We start from the raw sequence: 21,181 nt of genomic DNA on the forward strand, positions 1-21,181 counted from the left end.
TGTTCCCCAATGTAGGGCTTAGGCAAGGAGTTAGTTAGGGTGAGGCTTTAAGTTAGGATTAGTGGGTAACATTGTATTAGTGCTTAGACTGCCACGTACTTCTGTCCTTTCCAGCATGGCCAGATAGTGAGGAGGGTAAAGCAGAGAGAGGGGTCAGAGGTGAGAGGTCAATGAGAGGTCCTATTTACCCTGCTTGTGGAAAGGGGAGGGGCAGTGTTCCTCTGTGACATCATTTCCCTGTGAGAAGGAGAGAGACAGATTCATGTTGTGTTGTATTGTATTGTATATTTGATATGTTTAAAAAAAATCTATAGCCATTCCTATAGTTTAGGTACAATACGATATATGTAACTCTGAATCCTGCTCTTCTGACACAGTGACTGAGAAGTTATGTTCTTTTGGCTCTATGGGTAGTTCCTTCACTATGAGGAAACACTAAAACAGTACAGAAATGCACTAAGAAAAAATAAGGAACAGCATGTCAGAAAGCTCAATGTGAAGGAAGAACCCATAGAATCAAATCCCTTCTGGGAAAATTGGAACACAAACAACAACACGAAGAGCTACCTATGGATAAAGATGTATGGATGAAATACTTCTCCAACCTTTTTGGCCATTTAACAAAGAACCAAGAACAGAAATGTATACATGATAATTTATGAATCAGTTATTAAAAAGTACTACCAGAACCCATTGGATTCTCCAATTACATTGGATAAGCTACAGGACTAAATACAAACCTTCCAACCCAAAAAGGCCTGTATGTTGATGGTATACTGAACTAAATGATAAAATATACAGACCCCTGAATTCAAATGGGCTATTCTTAAACTCAATATTATCCTCAGCTCTGGCATCTTCACAATATTTGGAACCAATCCACAAAAGTGGAGACAAATTTGACCCCAATGATTACCGTGAAATCTGCGTCAACAGCAAAATCTTCTACAGTATCATCAATAGCAGTGAAAACAATGTCCCGAGACAATGTCAAATTGGCTTCTTACCAAAATACCGTACGACAGACCACATATACACCCTGAAAATCCTTACAAATAAACAAAACAAAAGCGCATTTTTCTAATTTAGTTTTTTTTTTTTTATTAGTTTTGACTCAATTTGGCATGAGAGTCTGATGTACAAATTGATGGAAACTGGGGTTGGAGGAAAAAAATATGACATTATATAATCAATGTACACAAACAACAAGTGTGTGTTAAAATTGGCAATAAACACACAGATTTCTTTCCTCAGGGCCATGAGGTGAGCCAGGGATGCAGCTTGAGCCCACCCTCTTCAACATTTATATCAATGAATTGGTGTGGGCTCTAGAACAGTCTGCAGCACCCGGCCTCACCCTACGGGACTCGGAAATAAAATGTCTACTGTTTGCTGATGATCTGGTGCTTCCGTCCCCAACCAAAGAAGGCCTACAGCAGCACCTACAGTCCTGTGAAAAAGTATATTTGAGATTCTTCAAAGTAGCCACCCTTTGCCTTGATGACAGCTCTGCACACTCTTGGCATTCTCTCAACCAGCTTCATGAGGTAGTCACCTGGAATGCATTTCAATTAACATGTGTGCCTTCTACAGGAGAATGTCAGGCCATCCGTCTGTGAGCTGAAGCTGAAGCACAGCTGGGTCAAGCAGCAAGACAATGATCCGAAACACAATAAAATCTGCATTTATTTCATTTATCAATGAAAATGGATAAAAAGCAACTAATTTGAAGTTTTGGAATGGCCTAGTCAAAGTCCAGACCTAATCCCAATTGAGATGTTGTGACAGCACTTGAAACGAACAGTTCATGGTTGAAAACCCACAAATGTCGCTGACTTAAAGCAGTTCTGCATGCATGAGTGGGTCAAAATTCCTCCACAGCGACGTGAGAGACGGATCTACAGGAAGCATTTGGTTGCAGTCATTGCAGCTAAAGATGGCACAACCAGTTATTGAGTGTAAGGGGGCAATTACTTTCACACACAGGGGCATTGGGTGTTGCATAACTGTGTTTATGAAATAAATCAAATAAGTATCCATTTTTTGTTTGTTAAATGTAAACTCAGTTTCCCTTTATCTAATCATGGGTTTCGGTTGAAGATCTGATAACATTCAGTATCAAAAATATGCAAAAGTAGAGAAAATCAGAAAGGAGTCAAATACTTTTTCACGGCACTGTAGATCTTCTGCACAGATTCTGTCAGACTTGGGCCCTGACAGTGAATCTCAGTAAGACAAAAATAATGGTGCCCCAAAAAAGGTCCAGGTGCCAGGACAACAAATACAAATTCGATCTAGACACGGTTGCCCTAGCGCACACAAAGAATTATACCTACCTCAGCCTAGACATCAATAACACAGGTAACTTCCACAAGGTTGTGAATGATCTAAGAGACAAGGCAAGATGGGCCCTCTATGACATAAACTCGACATCCCAATTAGAATCTGGCCCAAAAATACTTCAATCAGTTATAGAATCCATTGCCCTTTATGGTTGTGAGGTCTGGGGTCCACTCGCCAACCAAGAATTCACAAAATGGGACAAACACCCAATTGACACTGCATGCAGACTTCTGAAAAAATATACTTTGTGTACAACGCAAAACCCCAAACAATGCATTCAGAGCAGAATTAGGACTATAGTTATCAAAATCTGGAAAAGAGCTGTTAAATTCCACGATCACCTAAAAGGAAGCGATACCCACACATTCCACATCAAAGCCCTCATATACAGATGAGAAGTTCTCATCTACCTAGAGAATTTCCCTCCGCCAGCTGGTTCCGGGGCTCTATTCACACACACAAACAGAACCCACAGAGCCCCAGGCCAGCAACACAATTAGACCTCAACCAAATTATGAGAAAGCAAAAAGATTACTATTTGACACACTGGAAAGAATCAACCAAATAACAGAGCAAATTAGAATGCTATCTGGCCCTAAACAGAGAGTACACAGTACACACTGAGACTGAAAATGATTGACTATGTACAGACCCAGTGAGCAGAGCCTTGCTATTGAGAGAGGTCGCCATAGTCAGGCCTGGTTCTGAAGTGCCCACTGTCCACAAAAGGAAACTGAGCTACACTTCCTAACCTCCTGCCAAATGTATGACCACATTACCACAGATCACACAGACCCACAAAGAATTTGAAAACAAATCCAACATTGATAAACTGCCATACCTATTAGGCGAAATACCACAATGTGCCATCACAGCAGCAAGATTTGTGGTCCGTTGCCATGACAAAAGGGCAACCAGTGGAGCACAAACATTCTAAATACCACCAATATTTATCTGTTTATTTATCTTCCCCCACTATTCGTACTACAACTATTTGCACATTGCTAAAACACTGTACATGGCTGATAAATATAACACTTGAAATGTCTTTATCTTTTTGAAACCTTTTTGAGTGCAATGTTTACTGTAAATTTTGAATAATTTTTTGTTTATGTTTAAATGTGTTTCTTGTCACTTTTGTGTATTGTTTATTTCACTTGCTTTGGCGATGTAAACATACAGTGCGTTCAAACAGACCCCTTGACTTTTTCCACATTTTGTAATGTTACAGGCTTATTCTAAAATGTATTAATCTTCTTTTCCCCTCATCAATCTACACATATCCCATAATGACAAAGAAAACAGGTTTATTCACTCTTTACTCAGTACATTGTTCAAGCACCTTTGGCAGTGATTATAGCCTTGAGTATTCTTGGGTATGACGCTACAAGCTTGGCACACCTGTATTTGGGGAGTTTCTCCCATTCTTCTCCGCAGATCCTCTCAAGCTCTGTCAGGTTGGATAGGGAGTGTTGCTGCACAGCTATTTTCAGGTCTCTCCAGAGATGTTCGATTGGGTTCAAGTCCGGGCTCTGGCTGGGCCACACAAGGACATTCAGAGACTTGTCCCGAAGCTACTCCTGCTTTGTCTTGGCTGTGTGCTTAGGGTCGTTTTTCTGTTTGAAGGTGAATCTTTGCCACAGTCTGAGGTCCTGAGAGCTCTGGAGCAGGTTTTCATCAAGGATCTCTCTGTACTTTGCACCGTTCATCTTTGCCTCGATCACGCTTAGTCTCCCAGTCCCTGACACTGAAAAACATCCCCACAGCATGATGCTGCCACCACCATGCTTTACTGTAGGGATGTTGCCAGGTTTCCTCCAGACGTGACACTTGGCATTCAGGCCAAAGAGTTCAATCTTAGTTTCATCAGACCAGAGAATCTTCTTTTTCATGGTCCAAGAGTTTTTAGGTGCCTTTTTGAAAACTCCAAGCGGGCTGTAATGTGCCTTTTAATGAGGAATGGCTTCCGTCTGGCCACTCTACCATAAAGGCCTGATTGGTGGTGCTGCAGAGATGGTTGTCTTTCTGGAACGTTCTCCCATCTCCACAGAGGAAATCTAGAGCTCTGTCAGAGTGACCATTGGGTTTTTTGGTCCCCTCCCTGACCAAGGCCGTGCAGCCAGCTCTAGGAAGAGTCTCGTGGTTCTAAATTTCTTCAATTTAAGAATGATGGAGGCTACTGTGTTCTTGGGGACCTTCAATGCTGCAGAAATGTTTTGGTACCCTTCCGTAGATCTGTGCCTCGACACAATCCTGTCTCGGAGCTCTACGGACAATTCCTTCAACCTTATGGTTTAGTTTTTGCTCTGACATACACTGTCAACTCTGGGACCTTATATAGACAGGAGTGTGCCTTTCCAAATCATGTCCAATCAATTTAATTTAACACAGGTGGACTCCAATCAAGTTGTAGAAACATCTCAAGGATGAGCAATGGAAACAGGAAGCATCTGAACTCAATTTCAAGTCTCATAGCAAAGGGTTGGAATACTTATGTAAATAAGGTTTTTCTGTTTTTTTATTTGTAATACATTTGCAAAAATGTCTAAAAACCTGTTTTCACTTCGTCATTATAGGGTATTGTGTGTCGATTGCTGAGGAAAAACATTTATTTAATAATTTTTAGAATAAGGCTGTGACGTAACAAAATGTGGTAAAAGTCAAGGGGTCTGAATATTTCCAAAGGCACTGTACGTTTCCAATGCCCATACATCCCCATTGAATTGAATTGAGAGAGTGAGAGACAGAGAGAAAGAGAGGGGGGTATTCTATATCACAACAAGCCATTTTTCTAGGAGTACCCCACTCTCTCCTCTCTCATCCCCCTGTTCCCCCTCATATTTCTCACCTCCCCGTCCTGCTGTGAGGGTCCCCGGCTCTCCATGGGTGCGTCCTGGATCTTCTCCCCCTCTGTGTCTCCCCCCTCCACCTCTCCCTCCGGTCCGGAAAGGTAGGAACCAGACATGGAGGACAGGGTGTCAGTGCTGATCTGAGAGTGCTGGCTGTGGGAGAAAGCCATGGACATGACTGACTGAGCCAGGCTACTGCTCACTGGGTCTGTGTGGGAGAGAGAGAGGAGGAGACAATTAACAGTGTTTTATAATTTGACACATTGGACACATTTTCCATTGCCCACCCCCTGACAGCCCCAGCAGGACTACCTTCGGGGGAGGTGATGGTGGAGGAGAAAGGTGTTCCAGTACAGGAGGACTGGTCTATGGCTCCAGACGAGGATAGAGTCAGGTTCTCACTCTCTGAAGTTACACCACTCTGGAACAGAGAGAGTAAGGTCAAACATACACCGGACACAGACAAACACGCATACACAAACTGTGTCAGAATGTCAGTGTACCTCAAGTTGTTGTTTCCGGCGGCAGGCCTGAACCTCTGATTCACTGTGTTGTGACTTCTTTCCCTCCTCCCCTGGCAGCACTGAAGAATTCTGGGAGATAGACCTGACACATCCCACAATGCAACAGTCAGAATCATAAACACCACAGCAAACACTCTAACAACTCTCCCTTTGTCCGGACATAAAAACACTACATGAATAGTAGCAGGTGTCCATCTGTGGACACATGCTCGTTGAACATCTCATTCCAAAATCATGGGCATTAATATGGAGTTGGTCCCCCCTTTGCTGCTACAACAGCCTCCACTCTTCTGGGAGGTTTTCCACTAGATGTTGGAACATTGCTGTGGGGACTTGCTTCCATTCAGCCACAAGAGCATCAGTGAGGTTGGGCACAGATGTTGGGCGGTTACGCCTGGCTTGCAGGCGTTCCAATTCATACCAAAGTTGGTCGATGGGGATGAGATCAGGGCTCTGTGCAGGCCTGTCAAGTTCTTCCACACCGATCTCGACAAACCATTTCTGTATGGACCTCGCTTTGTGCACGGGAGCATTGTCATGCTGAAACAGGAAAGGGCCTTCCCCAAACTGTTGCCACAAAGTTGGAAGCACAGAACCGTCTACAATGTAATTGTATGTTGTAGCGTTAAGATTTCCCTTCACTGGAGCTAAGGGGGCTAGTTCGAACCATGAAAAACAGCCCTAGACCATTATTCCTCCTCCACCAAACTTTACAGTTGGCACTTTGCATTCGGGCAGGTAGCGTTCTCCTGGCATCAGCCAAATACAGATTTGTCCGTTGGACTGCCAGATGGTGAAGCGTGATTCATCACTCCCGAGAAGACGTCCAATGGCGGCAAGCTTTACAACCACTCCAGCCGACGCTTGTCATTGCGCCTGGTGATCTTAGGCTTGTGTGCAGCTGTTCAGCCTTGAAAACCCATTTCACGAAGCTCCCAACGAACAGTTCCTGGGCTGACGTTGCTTCCAGAGGCAGTTTGGAACTCGGTAGTGAGTGTTGCAACTGAGGACAGAGACAATTTTTTCAGCACCCTGCGGTCACGTTCGGTGAGCTTGTGTGGCCTACCATTTTGTGTGGCCTACCACTTCACCGCTGAGACATTGTTGCTCATAGACATTTCCACTTCACAATAACATCACTTATAGTTCACCAGGGCAGCTCTAGCTGGGCAGAAAATTGACGAACTGACTTGTTGGAAAGGTGGCATCCTATGACGGTGCCACGATGAAAGTCACTGAGCTCTTCAGTAAGGCCATTCTACTGCCAATGATTGTCTATGGAGATTGCATGGCTGTGTGCTCGATTTTATACACCTGTCATTAATGGGTGTGGCTAAAATAGCCAAATCCACTAATTTGAAGTGGTGTCCACATACTTTTGAATATATAGTGTATTTTCTATTAGCTAAAACTTTAAAAGTCATAGGAAATTAATTCCTATTCAAATGTTTTCAGTATGTTTGCATCCCAAATGGCACCTTACTCCCCATGAAGTGCACAACTTTTGAACAGACTTTAGGTCAAAACTAATAAACTTTTAGGGAATATGGTGCCATTTGGGACACAACCTATGTCTCCAGGTGTTTGCTCCACTTACTTGGAGCCGCTCTTCTTCAGTTTGAGTCCCTGGCTTGAGGTGGAGTGGTCCAGGGGGGACATGGAGTGTGCCGGGGAGGGGTGGGTCTCACTGCTGTAGGGGGGCAGGGTCCCCGAGATGTGGCCCCCAGAGAGGTCCTGCAGAGGGGGGGCAGAGGGAGACACACTCAGGGGCCCGTTCAGAGCCTCCAGGAGGGACACGACCTCATAACCTGGGGGAATGTGATCCGACACCTGGGGAAGGGTGGGGGGAAAGGAGAAAGATGAAGGATGGGACAGGGGTAGAGGGAACGAAAAAAGAGATGAGCTTTTATGTTGCTATACGCCAGCGGTCACCAACTTGTCGATCGCCAAACGATTAAATCTTTTCGTGTTGCTCTGTTGGCGGGAAGGTGCACTTCATTCAGAAGCCCTCCCCAACCGGGTAGGCAAAGTGTTCCCATTTTGGACCATTTCATCTGTCTGAAAAGACTAACTCCACCTACCCTGTGGACCGGGAGATCTGTGGCTAAATCGAGTGCGCCTACTGCCCTGGCCAATCGGATAGCTAAAATCACCATGCCTACAGCTGTATATACAGTTGAAGTCGAAGGTTACATACACTTAGGTTGGAGAGCTAACCATGTCTTGCTCCCAGACAAACTAAACAACTTCTTTGCTCACTTTGAGGAAGGACAATGCTCGCTTTGAGGACAATAGAGTGCCACCGACACAGCCCGCTACCAAAACCTGCGGGCTCTCCTTCACCGCAGCCAACGTGAGTAAAACATTTAAACGTGTCAACCCTTGCAAGGCTGCCGGCCTAGACGACATCCCTAGCCGCATGTGCAGACCCGCTGGCTGGTGTGTTTACGGACATATTCAATCAATCCATATCCCAGTCTGCTGTTCCCACATGCTTTAAGAGGGCTGCCATTGTTCCTGTTCCCAAGAAAGCGAAGGTAACTGAGCTAAACGACTTCTGTCATCATGAAGTGCTTTGAGAGACTAGTCAAGGATCATATCACCTCCACCCTACCTGACACCCTAGACCCACTCCAATTTGCTTACCGCCACAATAGGTTCTCAGATGACGCAATCGCAATCACACTGCCCTAACCCATCTGGACAAGAGGAATACCTATTTAAGAATGCTGTTCATCGACTACAGCTCAGCATTTAACACCATAGTACCCTCCAAACTCATTAACCTCAAGACCCTGGGTCTCGACCTCGCCCTGTGCAACTGGGTCCTGGACTTTCTGACGGGATGCCCCCAGGTGGTGAGGGTAGGAAACAACATCTCCACCCCGCTGATCCTCAACACTGGGGTCCCACAAGAGTGCGTTCTCAGCTCTCTCCTGTACTCCCTGTTCACCCATGACTGCATGGCCATGCACGCCTCCAACTCAATCATCAAGTTTGCAGACAACACTACAGTGGTAGGCTTGATTACCAACAACGACGAGACGGACTACAGGGAGGAGGTGAGGGCCCTTGGAGTGTGGTGTCAGGAAAATAACATCACACTCAAAGTCAACAAAACAAAGCAGATGATCGTGGACTTAAGGAAACAGCAGAGGGAGCACCCCACTATCCACATCAACGGGACAGTAGTGGAGAAGGTGGAAAGTTTTAAGTTCCTTGGCGTACACATCACGGACAAACTGAAATGGTCCACAGACACAGACAGTTCGGTGAAGAAGGCGCAACAATGCCTCTTCAACCTCAGGAGGCTGAAGAAACTTGGCTTGTCACCAAAAACACTCACAAACTTTTACAGATGCACAATCGAGAGCATCCTGTCGGGTTGTATCAAAGCCTGGTACGGCAACTGCTCTGCTCACAACCGTAAGGCTCTCCAGAGGGTAGTGAGGTCTGCACAACGCATCACCGGGGGCACACTGCCTGCCCTCCAGGACACCTACAGCACCCGATGTCACAGGAAGGCCAAAAAGATCATCAAGGACAACAACCACCCGAGCCACTGCCTGTTCACCCCGGTAACATCCAGAAGGTGAGGCCAGTACAGGTGCATCAAAGCGGGGACCGAGAGACTGAAAAACAGCTTCTATCTCAAGGCCATCAGACTGTTAAACAGCCATCACTAGCATTGAGTGGCTGATGCCAACACACTGAATCAAATCTCTAGCCACTTTAATAATTAAAAATGGGATGTAATAAATGTATCACTAGTCACTTTATATAATGGTTAGATATCCTAATTTACTCATCCCATATGTAGATACTGTATTCTATACCGTCTACTGCATCTTGCCTATGCCGTTCAGCCATCGCTCATCCATATATTTATTTATCATCCTTATTCATTTCTTTACACTTGTGTGTAAAAGGTAGTTATTGTGAAATTGTTAGATTACTTGTTAGATATTACTGCATGGTCGGAACTAGAAGCACAAGCATTTCGCTACACTCACATTAACATCTGCTAACCATGTGTATGTGACCAATAAAATGTGATGTGATTTGAGTCATTACATTTCATTTTCCAACCACTCAACAAATTTCTTGTTAACAAACTACAGTTTTTGTCAGTCGGTTAGGACATCTACTTTGTGCATGACACAAATCATTTTTCCAACAATTGTTTACAGACAGATTATTTCACTTATACTTCACTGTATTCCAGTGGGTCAGAAGTTTACATACACTAAGTTGACTGTGCCTTTAAACAGCTTGGAAAATTCCAGAAAATTATTTCATGGCTTTAGAAGCTTCTGATAGGCTAATCGACATAATTTGAGTCAATTGCAGGTGTACCTGTGGACGTATTTCAAGGCCTACCTTCAAACTCAGTGCCTTTTTGCTTGACATCATGGGAAAATCTTTTTTAAAATCAGCCAAAACCCCAGAAAACAAATTGTAGACCTCCACAAGTCTGGTTCATCCTTCGGAGCAATTTCTAAATGCCTGAAGGTACCACGCTCATCTGTACAAACAATTGTACGCAAGTATAAACACCATGGGATCAGACAGACGTCATACCGCTCAGGAAGGAGGTGCGTTCTGTTTCCTAGAGATAAACGCACTTTGGTGTGAAAAGTGCAAATCACTCCCAGAACAACAGCAAAGGACCTTATCAAGATGCTGGAGGAAACAGGTACAAAAGTATCTATATCCACAGTAAAACAAGTCCTATATTGACATAACCTGAAAGGCCGTTCAGCAAGGAAGAAGCCACTGCTCCAAAACCCCCATAAAAAAGCCAGACTACGGTTCGCAACTGCAATTGGGAACTTTTTGGAAAAATGTACTCTAGTCTGATGAAACAAAAATAGAACTGTTTGGCCATAATGACCATTGTTACTTTTGGAGGAAAAAGGGGGAGGCTTGCAAGCCAAAGAACACCACCCCAACTGTGAAGCACAGGGGTGGCAGAATCATGTTGTGGGGGTGCATTGCTGCAGGAGGAACTGGTCCACTTCACAAAACAGACGGCATCATGAGGTAGGAAAATTACGTGGATATATTGAAGCAACAGCTCAAGACATCAGTCAGGAAGTTAAAGCTTGGTCGCAAATGGGTCTTCCAAATGGACAATGACCCCAGGAATACTTCCAAAGTTGTGGCAAAATGGTTTAAGGACAACATAGTCAAGGTATTGGAGTGGCCATCACAAAACCCTGACCTCAATCCAATAGAAAATGTGTAGGTAGAACTGAAAAAGTGTGTGCGAGCAAGGAGGCCTACAAACATGACTCAGTTACACCAGCTCTGTCAGGATGAATGGGCCAAAATTCACCTAACTTATTGTGGGAAGCTTGTGAAAGGCTACCCGAAACGTTTGACCCAAGTTAAACAATTTAAAAGCAATGCTACCAAATACTAATTGGGTGTATGTAAACTTCTGACCCACTGAGAATGTGATGAAAGAAATACAAGCTGAAATAAATCATTCTCTATACTATTTATTATTCTGACATTTCACATTCTTAAAATAAAGTGATGATCCTAACTGACCTCAGACAGGGAATTTTTATTAGGATTAAACGTCAGGAACTGAGTTTAAATGTATTTGGCTAAGGTGTATGTAAACTTCCGACTTCAACTGTATACAATACCAGTCAAAAGTTTGGACATACCTACTCATTCAAGGGTTTTTCTTTATTTTTACTATTTTCTAATAATAGCAAATACATCAAAACTATGAAATAACACATATGGAATCATGTACTAACCAAAAAAGTGTTAAACAAATCCAAATATATTTTAGATTTTGTAGCCACCCTTTGCCTTGATGACAGCTCTGCACACTCTTGGCATTCTCTCAGCCAGCTTCATGAGGTAGTCACCTGGAATGCATTTCAATTAACAGGTGTGCCTTGTTAAAAGTTAATTTGTGGAATTTCTTTCCTTCTTAATGCATTTGAGCCAATCAGTTGTGTTGTGGCAAGGTAGGGGTGGTATCCAAGATGGCGTAGCAGTCAGACGTCGTGTCGTGTCCCTTGTATATATCGTTTTTTTTAAAACATATTTTTCTTTGCATATCTTTTAAAACATTTTGCTAAACCTCAACTTCTAAATACTCTCCTGCAACCCGCCTCACCCAATGTAGCTATTTTTTCTAAAGTAGGGTTTATATTTACTTAGGATCCGGAACCCCTCAACTGAAGCTAGCCAGCTAACTACCAGCTATCACTACCAGCAAACCATTGCTAGCGGTCTTCAGCTAACCGGTCATCAGCTAACCTTTAGCTCGGAAAGCTCTCGCCAGTTCGAACAACGCGACTCTAACCAGAGCATAACGGACCTATTATTTTTTTATCCCCGGATTCCCACCGCAAACGGAACATTTTCAGCTGGATCTTCACAACTAGCTAACTAGCTAACCGCAACCCCGGATGATTACTCCTGGCTAGCGTTTCCACCCACTTAGCTTGAAGCTAGCCCGGCCAGAGCTCCTGTGCTACCTCCGAAGCATACTCCTGGGCTACAATATCCGGACCCACGACCGGTCTATCGATGTCACCGCATGAAGAGGCATAAACAGACTCACCCCATCGCGACGCCCACCAAAGGCTAACTTTCTAGCCCTTGCTATCTCCTTGCTTGCTAATTCGGCCTGCTAACTGCTAGCTTGTTTAGCCCCGGTCCGCTAACTGCTACCTTGTTTAGCCCCGGCCTACTAACTGTTAGCTTGTTAGCACAGGCCTGCTAACCGTCTGAATCGCCGCGTCCCAAACACTCACTGGACCCATATTTACTTTCAATCTCTTTTCGATTTTTAATTTGTTTATACCTTCCGGTAACCTGCCTCACCCAATGTGATATGGAATTGCTATTATTTTTAGAACACACTCAAGAACCTCCAGAAGCTAACCAGCTAACTAGCTACAAGCTATTTAGTCATTGTTAGCCACTGCTAGCGGCTTTTTTTTTGGCACAGCCAGACAGTTTTCTTTTTACCTGGATAATACTCGCCAGTCCAGCTTCCCTGCCCCATCCACCGCTGCCCCCTGGACACTGATCACTTGGCTACATAGCTGATGCATGCTGGACTGTCCATTAATCACGGTACTCCATTCTGCTTGTTTATGTTTTATCTGTCGGCCCAAGCCGCACTCAGGCTCTGTGTGTAGTTATTCCGACCCTCTCTGGCTAGTCAACGCCATTTTACCTGCTGTTGTTGTGCTAGATGATTAGCTGTTGTTGTCTCACCTACTGTTTTAGCTACTGTTTTAGCTAGCTCTCCCAATTCAATACCTGTGATTACTGTATGCCTCGCTGTATGTCTCTCGCAAATGTCAATATGCCTTGTATACTGTTGTTCATGTTAGTTATCATTGTTTTAGTTTACAATGGAGCCCCTAGTTCCACTCTTCATACCCCTGATACCTCCTTTGTCCCACCTCCCACACATGCAGTGACCTCACCCATTACAACCAGCATGTCCAGTGATACAACCTCTCTCATCATCACCCAGTGCCTGGGCTTACCTCCGCTGTACCCGCACCCCACCATACCCCTGTCTGCGCATTATGCCCTGAATATATTCTACCATGCCCAGAAATCTGCTCCTTTTATTCTCTGTCCCCAACGCTCTAGGTGACCAGTTTTGATAGCCTTTAGCCGCACCCTCATTCTACTCCTCCTTTGTTCCGCGGGTGATGTGGAGGTAAACCCAGGCCCTGCATGTCCCCAGGCACCCTCATTTGTTGACTTCTGTGATCGAAAAAGCCTTGGTTTCATGCATGTCAACATTAGAAGCCAAACAGTTCGAACTACTAATTTTGAAAATTACTCTCTCCAGAAATAAGTCTCTCACTGTTGCCGCCTGCTACCGACCCCCCTCAGCTCCCAGCTGTGCCCTGGACACCATTTGTGAATTGATCGCCCCCCATCTAGCTTCAGAGTTTGTTCTGTTAGGTGACCTAAACTGGGATATGCTTAACACCCCGGCAGTCCTACAATCTAAGCTAGATGCCCTCAATCTCACACAAATCATCAAGGAACCCACCAGGTACAACCCTAAATCTGTAAACAAGGGCACCCTCATAGACGTCATCCTGACCAACTGGCCCTCCAAATACACCTCCGCTGTCTTCAACCAGGATCTCAGCGATCACTGCCTCATTGCCTCTATCCGCTACGGAGCCGCAGTCAAACGACCACCCCTCATCACTGTCAAACGCTCCCTAAAACACTTCTGTGAGCAGGCCTTTCTAATCGACCTGGCCCGGGTATCCTGGAAGGACATTGACCTAATCCCGTCAGTTGAGGATGCCTGGTCATTCTTTAAAAGTAACTTCCTCACCATTTTAGATAAGCATGCTCCGTTCAAAAAATGCAGAACTAAGAACAGATATAGCCCTTGGTTCACTCCAGACCTGACTGCCCTCGACCAGCACAAAAACATCCTGTGGCAGACTGCAATAGCATCGAATAGTCCCCGCGATATGCAACTGTTCAGGGAAGTCAGGAACCAATACACACAGTCACTCAGGAAAGCTAAGGCCAGCTTCTTCAGGCAGAAATTTGCATCCTGTAGCTCCAACTCCAAAAAGTTCTGGAACACTGTGAAGTCCATGGAGAACAAGAGCACCTCCTCCCAGCCGCCCACTGCACTGAGGCTAGGTAACACGGTCACCACCGATAAACCCATGATTATCGAAAACTTCAACAAGCATTTCTCAACGGCTGGCCATGCCTTCCGCCTGGCTACTCCAACCTCGGCCAACAGCTCTGCCCCCCCCGCAGCTACTCGCCCAAGCCTCTCCAGGTTCTCCTTTACCCAAATCCAGATAGCAGATGTTCTGAAAGAGCTGCAAAACCTGGACCCGTACAAATCAGCTGGGCTTGACAATCTGGACCCTCTATTTCTGAAACTATCCGCCGCCATTGTCGCAACCCCTATTACCAGCCTGTTCAACCTCTCTTTCATATCGTCTGAGATCCCCAAGGATTGGAAAGCTGCCGCAGTCATCCCCCTCTTCAAAGGGGGAGACACCCTGGACCCAAACTGTTACAGACCTATATCCATCCTGCCCTGCCTATCTAAGGTCTTCGAAAGCCAAGTCAACAAACAGGTCACTGACCATCTCGAATCCCACCACCAGGTACTTCTCCGCTGTGCAATCTGGTTTCCGAGCCGGTCACGGGTGCACCTCAGCCACGCTCAAGGTACTAAACGATATCATAACCGCCATCGATAAAAGACAGTACTGTGCAGCCGTCTTCATCGACTTTGCCAAGGCTTTCGACTCTGTCAATCACCATATTCTTAACGGCAGACTCAGTAGCCTCGGTTTTTCGGATGACTGCCTTGCCTGGTTCACCAATTACTTTGCAGACAGAGTTCAGTGTGACAAATCGGAGGGCATGCTGTCCGGTCCTCTGGCAGTTTCTATGGGGGTGCCACAGGGTTCAATTCTCGGGCCGACTCTTTTCTCTGTATATATCAATGATGTTGCTCTTGCTGCGGGCGATTCCCTGATCCACCTCTACGCAGACGACACCATTCTATATACTTCCGGCCCGTCCTTGGACACTGTGCTATCTAACCTCCAAACGAGCTTCAATGCCATACAACACTCCTTCCGTGGCCTCCAACTGCTCTTAAACGCTAGTAAAACCAAATGCATGCTTTTCAACCGTTCGCTGCCTGCACCCGCACGCCTGACCAGCATCACCACCCTGGATGGTTCCGACCTAGAATATGTGGACATCTATAAGTACCTAGGTGTCTGGCTAGACTGTAAACTCTCCTTCCAGACTCATATCAAACATCTCCAATCGAAAATCAAATCAAGAGGCGGCTTTCTATTCCGCAACAAAGCCTCCTTCACTCACGCCGCCAAACTTACCCTAGTAAAACTGACTATCCTACCGATCCTCGACTTCGGCAATGTCATCTACAAAATTGCTTCCAACACTCTACTCAGCAAACTGGATGCAGTTTATCACAGTGCCATCTGTTTTGTTACCAAATCACCTTATACCACCCACCACTGCGACTTGTATACTCTAGACGGCTGGCCCTCGCTGCATATTCGTCGCCAGACCCACTGGCTCCAGGTCATCTACAAGTCCATGCTAGGTAAAGCTCCGCCTTATCTCAGTTCACTGGTCACGATGGCAACACCCATCCGTAGCACACGCTCCAGCAGGTGTATCTCACTGATCATCCCTAAAGCCAACACCTCCTTTGGCCGCCTTTCGTTCCAGTTCTCTGCTGCCTGTGACTGGAACGAATTGCAAAAATCGCTGAAGTTGGAGACTTTTATCTCCCTCACCAGCTTCAAACATCTGCTATCTGAGCAGCTAACCGATCGCTGCAGCTGTACATAGTCTATCGGTAAATAGCCCACCCATTTTTACCTACCTCATCCCCATACTGTTTTTATTTATTTACTTTTCTGCTCTTTTGCACACCAATATCTCTACCTGTACATGACCATCTGATCATTTATCACTCCAGTGTTAATCTGCAAAATTGTAATTATTCGCCTACCTCCTCATGCCTTTTGCACACAATGTATATAGACTCCCCTTTTTTTCTACTGTGTTATTGACTTGTTAATTGTTTACTCCGCTGACTCGTCCGGCCCCCACGCCTCGACCGGGACGTCAGGCTCGCTCGGGTGGCGCCCCTAGAAGGGGGAGTACGGTCACGCCTGCTCCTGCTCCCCTCTCTGGCGCTCAAGGGCGCCAGGCTGCTATCATTACACACACCTGTCACCATCATTATGCGCATCATTGCTTCATTGGACTCACCTGGTGCCACGGATCTCTCCGTAACTTTTATTACGCACACCTGTCCCCTATTCCCACTGATTAGTACTTGTATAAGTGTGCCCTTTGGTTTCCATTGGGCTGTCGTTTATTGTTACTATGTCCGTTGGTGCGTGTGAGTACCTGTGTTTTGGCTTTTTTGTTTTTTTTTGTGTGGATTGTGCAGATGATTACAGGTCTCGTCCCGTGTGTTAATCATTGTGCGCATGTGTTATTTATTTGAGGTACTCCTCACTCTTTTGTTTTGGGTTTCTACCCTGTGTTTTGTTACGTGTTTGTATGGTATTCGTCCCAGTGCCTTTACACAGCACACCGTACTTTGGGCTTAATTTAAATAAAATATTACGTAGTCCTGTGCCTGTCTCCCGAATCTCTTCATACCAACGTGACACCTGGACTTCTTCACTTTGTTGATTGCCCCCTCTATATCTGTCTGCTCCTCAGTTTGTTCCCCATGTCAGCATTAATGTTGTTTTGTTGTCCCTGTCCGTGTTTTGTTTCATGTTCGTTATTTATTAAATGTTCACTCCCTCTACTTCCTTCTCGTCTCCCAGCGTCTGTCCTTACACAACCCAATTGATATGGTTTGGGATGAGTTGGACTGCAGAGTGAAGAAAAAGCAGCCAACAAGTGCTCAGCATATGTGGGAGCATTCCAGGTGAAGCTGGTTGAGAGAATGACAAGAGTGTGCAAAGCTGTCATCAAGGCAAAGGGTGGCTACTTTGAAGAATCTCAAATATATGTTTTATTTGTTTAACACTTTTTTGGTTATTACATGATTCCATATGTGTTATTTCATAGTTGTGATGTCTTCACTATTATTCTACAATGTAGAAAATAGTAAAAAATAAAGAAAAACACTTGAATGAGTAGATGTGTCCAAACGTTTGGATGTTACTGTATGTATATACACTGCTCAAAAAAATAAAGGGAACACTAAAATAACACATCCTAGATCTGAATGAATGAAATATTCTTATTAAATACTTTTTTCTTTACATAGTTGAATCTGCTGACAACAAAATCACACAAAATGATCAATGGAAATCAAATTTATCAACCCATGGAGGTCTGGATTTGGAGTCACATTCAAAATTAAAAGTGGAAAACCACACTACAGGCTGATCCAACTTTGACCATGGTGCTTGCCTACGGAGCTGTGAGGGGAACGGCACCTCAGTACCTCCAGGCTCTGATCAGGCCCTACACCCAAACAAGGGCACTGCGTTCATCCACCTCTGGCCTGCTCGCCTCCCTACCACTGAGGAAGTACAGTTCCCGCTCAGCCCAGTCAAAACTGTTCGCTGCTCTGGCCCCCCAATGGTGGAACAAACTCCCTCACGACGCCAGGACAGCGGAGTCAATCACCACCTTCCGGAGACACCTGAAACCCCACCTCTTTAAGGAATACCTAGGATAGGATAAAGTAATCCCTCTCACCCCCCTTAAAAGATTTAGATGCACTACTGTTCCACTGGATGTCATAAGGTGAATGCACCAATTTGTAAGTCGCTCTGGATAAGAGCGTCTGCTAAATGACTTAAATGTAAATCTTAAATGTAATGTCCTTAAAACAAGTCAAAATGATGCTCAGTAGTGTGTGTGGCCTCCACGTGCCTGTATGACCTCCCTACAATGCCTGGGCATGCTCCTGGTGAGGTGGCGGATGGTCTCCTGAGGGATCTCCTCCCAGACCTGGACTAAAGCATCCGCCAACTCCTGGACAGTCTGTGGTACAACGTGGTGTTGGTGGATGGAGCGAGACATGATGTCCCAGATGTGCTCAATTGGTTTCAGGTCTGGGGAACGGGCGGGCCAGTCCATAGCATCAATACCTTCCTCTTGCAGGAACTGCTGACACACTTCAGCCACATGAGGTCTAGCATTGTCTTGCATTAGGAGGAACCCAGGGCCAACCGCACCAGCATATGGTCTCACAAGGGGTCTGAGGATCTCATATCGGTACCGAATGGCAGTCAGGCTACCTCTGGCGAGCACATGGAGGGCTGTGCGGCCCCCCAAAGAAATGCCACCCCACACCATGACTGACCCACCACCAAACCGGTCATGCTGGAGGATGTTGCAGGCAGCAGAACGTTCTCCACGGCGTCTCCAGACTCTGTCACGTCTGTCACATGTGCTCAGTGTGAACCTGCTTCCATCTGTGAAAAGCACAGGGCGCCAGTGGCGAATTTGCAAATCTTGGTGTTCTCTGGCAAATGCCAAACGTCCTGCATGGTGTTGGGCTGTAAGCACAACCCCCACCTGTGGACGTCGGGCCCTGATACCACCCTCGTGGAGTCTGTTTCTGACCATTTGAGCAGACACATGCACATTTGTGGCCTGCTGGAGGTCATTTGCAGTGCTCTGGCAGTGCTCCTCCTTGCACAAAGGCGGAGGTAGCGGTCCTGCTGCTGGATTGTTGCCCTCCTACGGCCTCCTCCACATCTCCTGATGTACTGGCCTTTCTCCTGGTAGCGCCTCCATGCTCTGGACACTACGCTGACAGACACAGCAAACCTTCTTGCCACAGCTCGCATTGATGTCCCATCCTGGATGAGCTGCACTACCTGAGCCACTTGTGTGGGTTGTAGACTCCGTCTCATGCTACCACTAGAGTGAAAGCACCGCCAGCATTCAAAAGTGACCAAAACATCAGCCAGGAAGCATAGGAACTGAGAAATGGTCTGTGGTCACCACCTGCAGAACCACTCCTTTATGTGTCTTGCTAATTGCCTATAATTTCCACCTGTTGTCTATTCCATTTGCACAACAGCATGTGAAATTTATTGTCAATCAGTGTTGCTTCCTAAGTGGACAGTTTGATTTCACAGAAGTGTGATTGACTTGGAGTTACATTGTGTTGTTTAAGTGTTCCCTTTATTTTTTTGAGCAGTGTATATCATTTTTTTAAAGTGTTTGTATGTGTACATATTACCGAGTGTTCCTCTGAGTCAGGGGTCTGGCAGGTGATGACGGGGTTAAATCTGGCAGGAGAGAGAGGACTCAGCTTCTTCTTCATGGCTCGGATCTGCAGCAGCGCCCGGAATGCTGAAGATGCATTATAACATGCTTAAGTATTGATGTGAAGGTCTTATGCAGCATTATAGACTCACAGAGTCTGCAGATAGGGCAGCAGTTAGCCTGATAACTGAGCATGTATCACTGTAGGTATTGCTATGAAGATCCTAAGCATCTAAAAACTATTGCTATGAAGGTATTAGGAATGCCAACATATGGCTTACAAAGGTCTTATGTAGCATCATAGACATAAACTCACGCAGTCTGCAGATGGGGCAGCAGTTGGCCTGGTAGCGGAGTGTGTCTGCACAGGCATTGCAGAGACACAGGTGTCTGCAGGGCAGGATGAGTGTGTCGCGGACATCCGACAGACACACCACACACTCCGCACTGTTATCACTGATCTCATCATCCACAACCTGGGGCCAACATAGTCAATCAATCAATACATAATTTACATTCACAAAGCAGTATGGTAGCTTGAGCAAGCAATATTGTAAAAATAATTGAATTCCTTTGCATATTCATAGGAAACAACTTTGCCAGCATTATCATGTCATAAAATAGCCAGATGGAAATGTCATTAGCTAGCCAAGTTTGTCAAAAATAGCTAGCAATGCTAACGTTAGCTGGCTAAAATCCGGTGGCCTCAGCTCAATCTTAGCAAGCTAGCTAATGTTATACTGCATATAAAGTCAATCTGGAGACATCAAAATGATGACAAAGGGGTTTCCTACTAGTTATTTGCCTTCCTTTGAATGTCATTGTATTTCAAAGCCACTGTAATGAACTTTTGATGAAATCTTCTTCAGCGCTAATTGACAATGTATTGAGTAGAATGCTCAGTCGGTCATCAGTCCAAAACGAATGTTCAAAACAATATTGTGACGAAACATGCAACTTGAATGAATACTCTAACCAATTCTACAGAGAGTGATTTGGAAAGTTTTTATCAAAAAGCATTGTGGTCACTACACTGTAACGTAAAACTGTAAATGATACGGTAATTTTGGGTATAATCAACAGTAAAATACTCTGAAACGTTTTAGTGCAGCATACTGTAAATTATGGTGCATTGTGGGAAAATGTTGTGGAATTGCTGTATTTCGATTGGTACTCTAATTCTACATCACAGAAGACAGTACTGTACCATATCTTTGGAATGACAAAAATCTTTTGACCACTAGTGGATACATGATATAGCTTCTGGCTCATTAACATATTTTGAGGGGCACCTTGTAAGAGGCTATATTTATTGCACCCGTGAGAGAGAATACAGTTCGAATTGATCTCCTATGTGGTTATAATGCCCCATTTAATGATACAAGGGGAAGAGTTACAGGGTGTGTTGAGTGGTGGTGTCCTGTCCTCCCAGGCTGTTGGTCTGGTGTAGGACCAGATATAATTAAATTAGGGTGGTGGGTTTTTAATGATGGCAGGGTAAGTTTTTTCCTTATTTTGTGTCTTAAAGTATAATGAATATATACACCTGTCCTGTTGGTGGTGGTAATGAGAAGAAGAAGAAGGGCATGGGTTCCCAAACTTTTTCACTTAGGCCCCCCCTTCTAGCACTGGGGAACATCCCACCCCCCTGTGCTGGTGTGTGCCAAGTCTATT

The 21,181-nt window shown here is 45.2% G+C and overlaps 1 protein-coding gene across 2 annotated transcripts in view; it reads right to left on the reverse strand.

Annotated features, from left to right (window-relative positions):
* LOC115113004 (E3 ubiquitin ligase RNF157-like) overlaps positions 1 to 21,181 on the reverse strand; it is a 41,035-nt gene that overhangs the window by 8,397 nt on the left and 11,457 nt on the right. For both annotated transcript variants that reach the window (XM_029640165.2, XM_029640166.2), the window contains exons 9-15: positions 19,824 to 19,983; positions 19,482 to 19,594; positions 7,314 to 7,546; positions 5,696 to 5,798; positions 5,505 to 5,613; positions 5,192 to 5,400; positions 189 to 237 (exon numbers count right to left, since the gene is read on the reverse strand). In XM_029640165.2, the coding sequence (XP_029496025.1) occupies positions 189 to 237; positions 5,192 to 5,400; positions 5,505 to 5,613; positions 5,696 to 5,798; positions 7,314 to 7,546; positions 19,482 to 19,594; positions 19,824 to 19,983 (976 nt within the window). The remainder of the gene's footprint in view (positions 1 to 188; positions 238 to 5,191; positions 5,401 to 5,504; positions 5,614 to 5,695; positions 5,799 to 7,313; positions 7,547 to 19,481; positions 19,595 to 19,823; positions 19,984 to 21,181) is intronic.

Source organism: Oncorhynchus nerka, linkage group LG28, assembly GCF_034236695.1.
Source record: "Oncorhynchus nerka isolate Pitt River linkage group LG28, Oner_Uvic_2.0, whole genome shotgun sequence".
Taxonomy (NCBI): Eukaryota; Metazoa; Chordata; class Actinopteri; order Salmoniformes; family Salmonidae; genus Oncorhynchus; species Oncorhynchus nerka.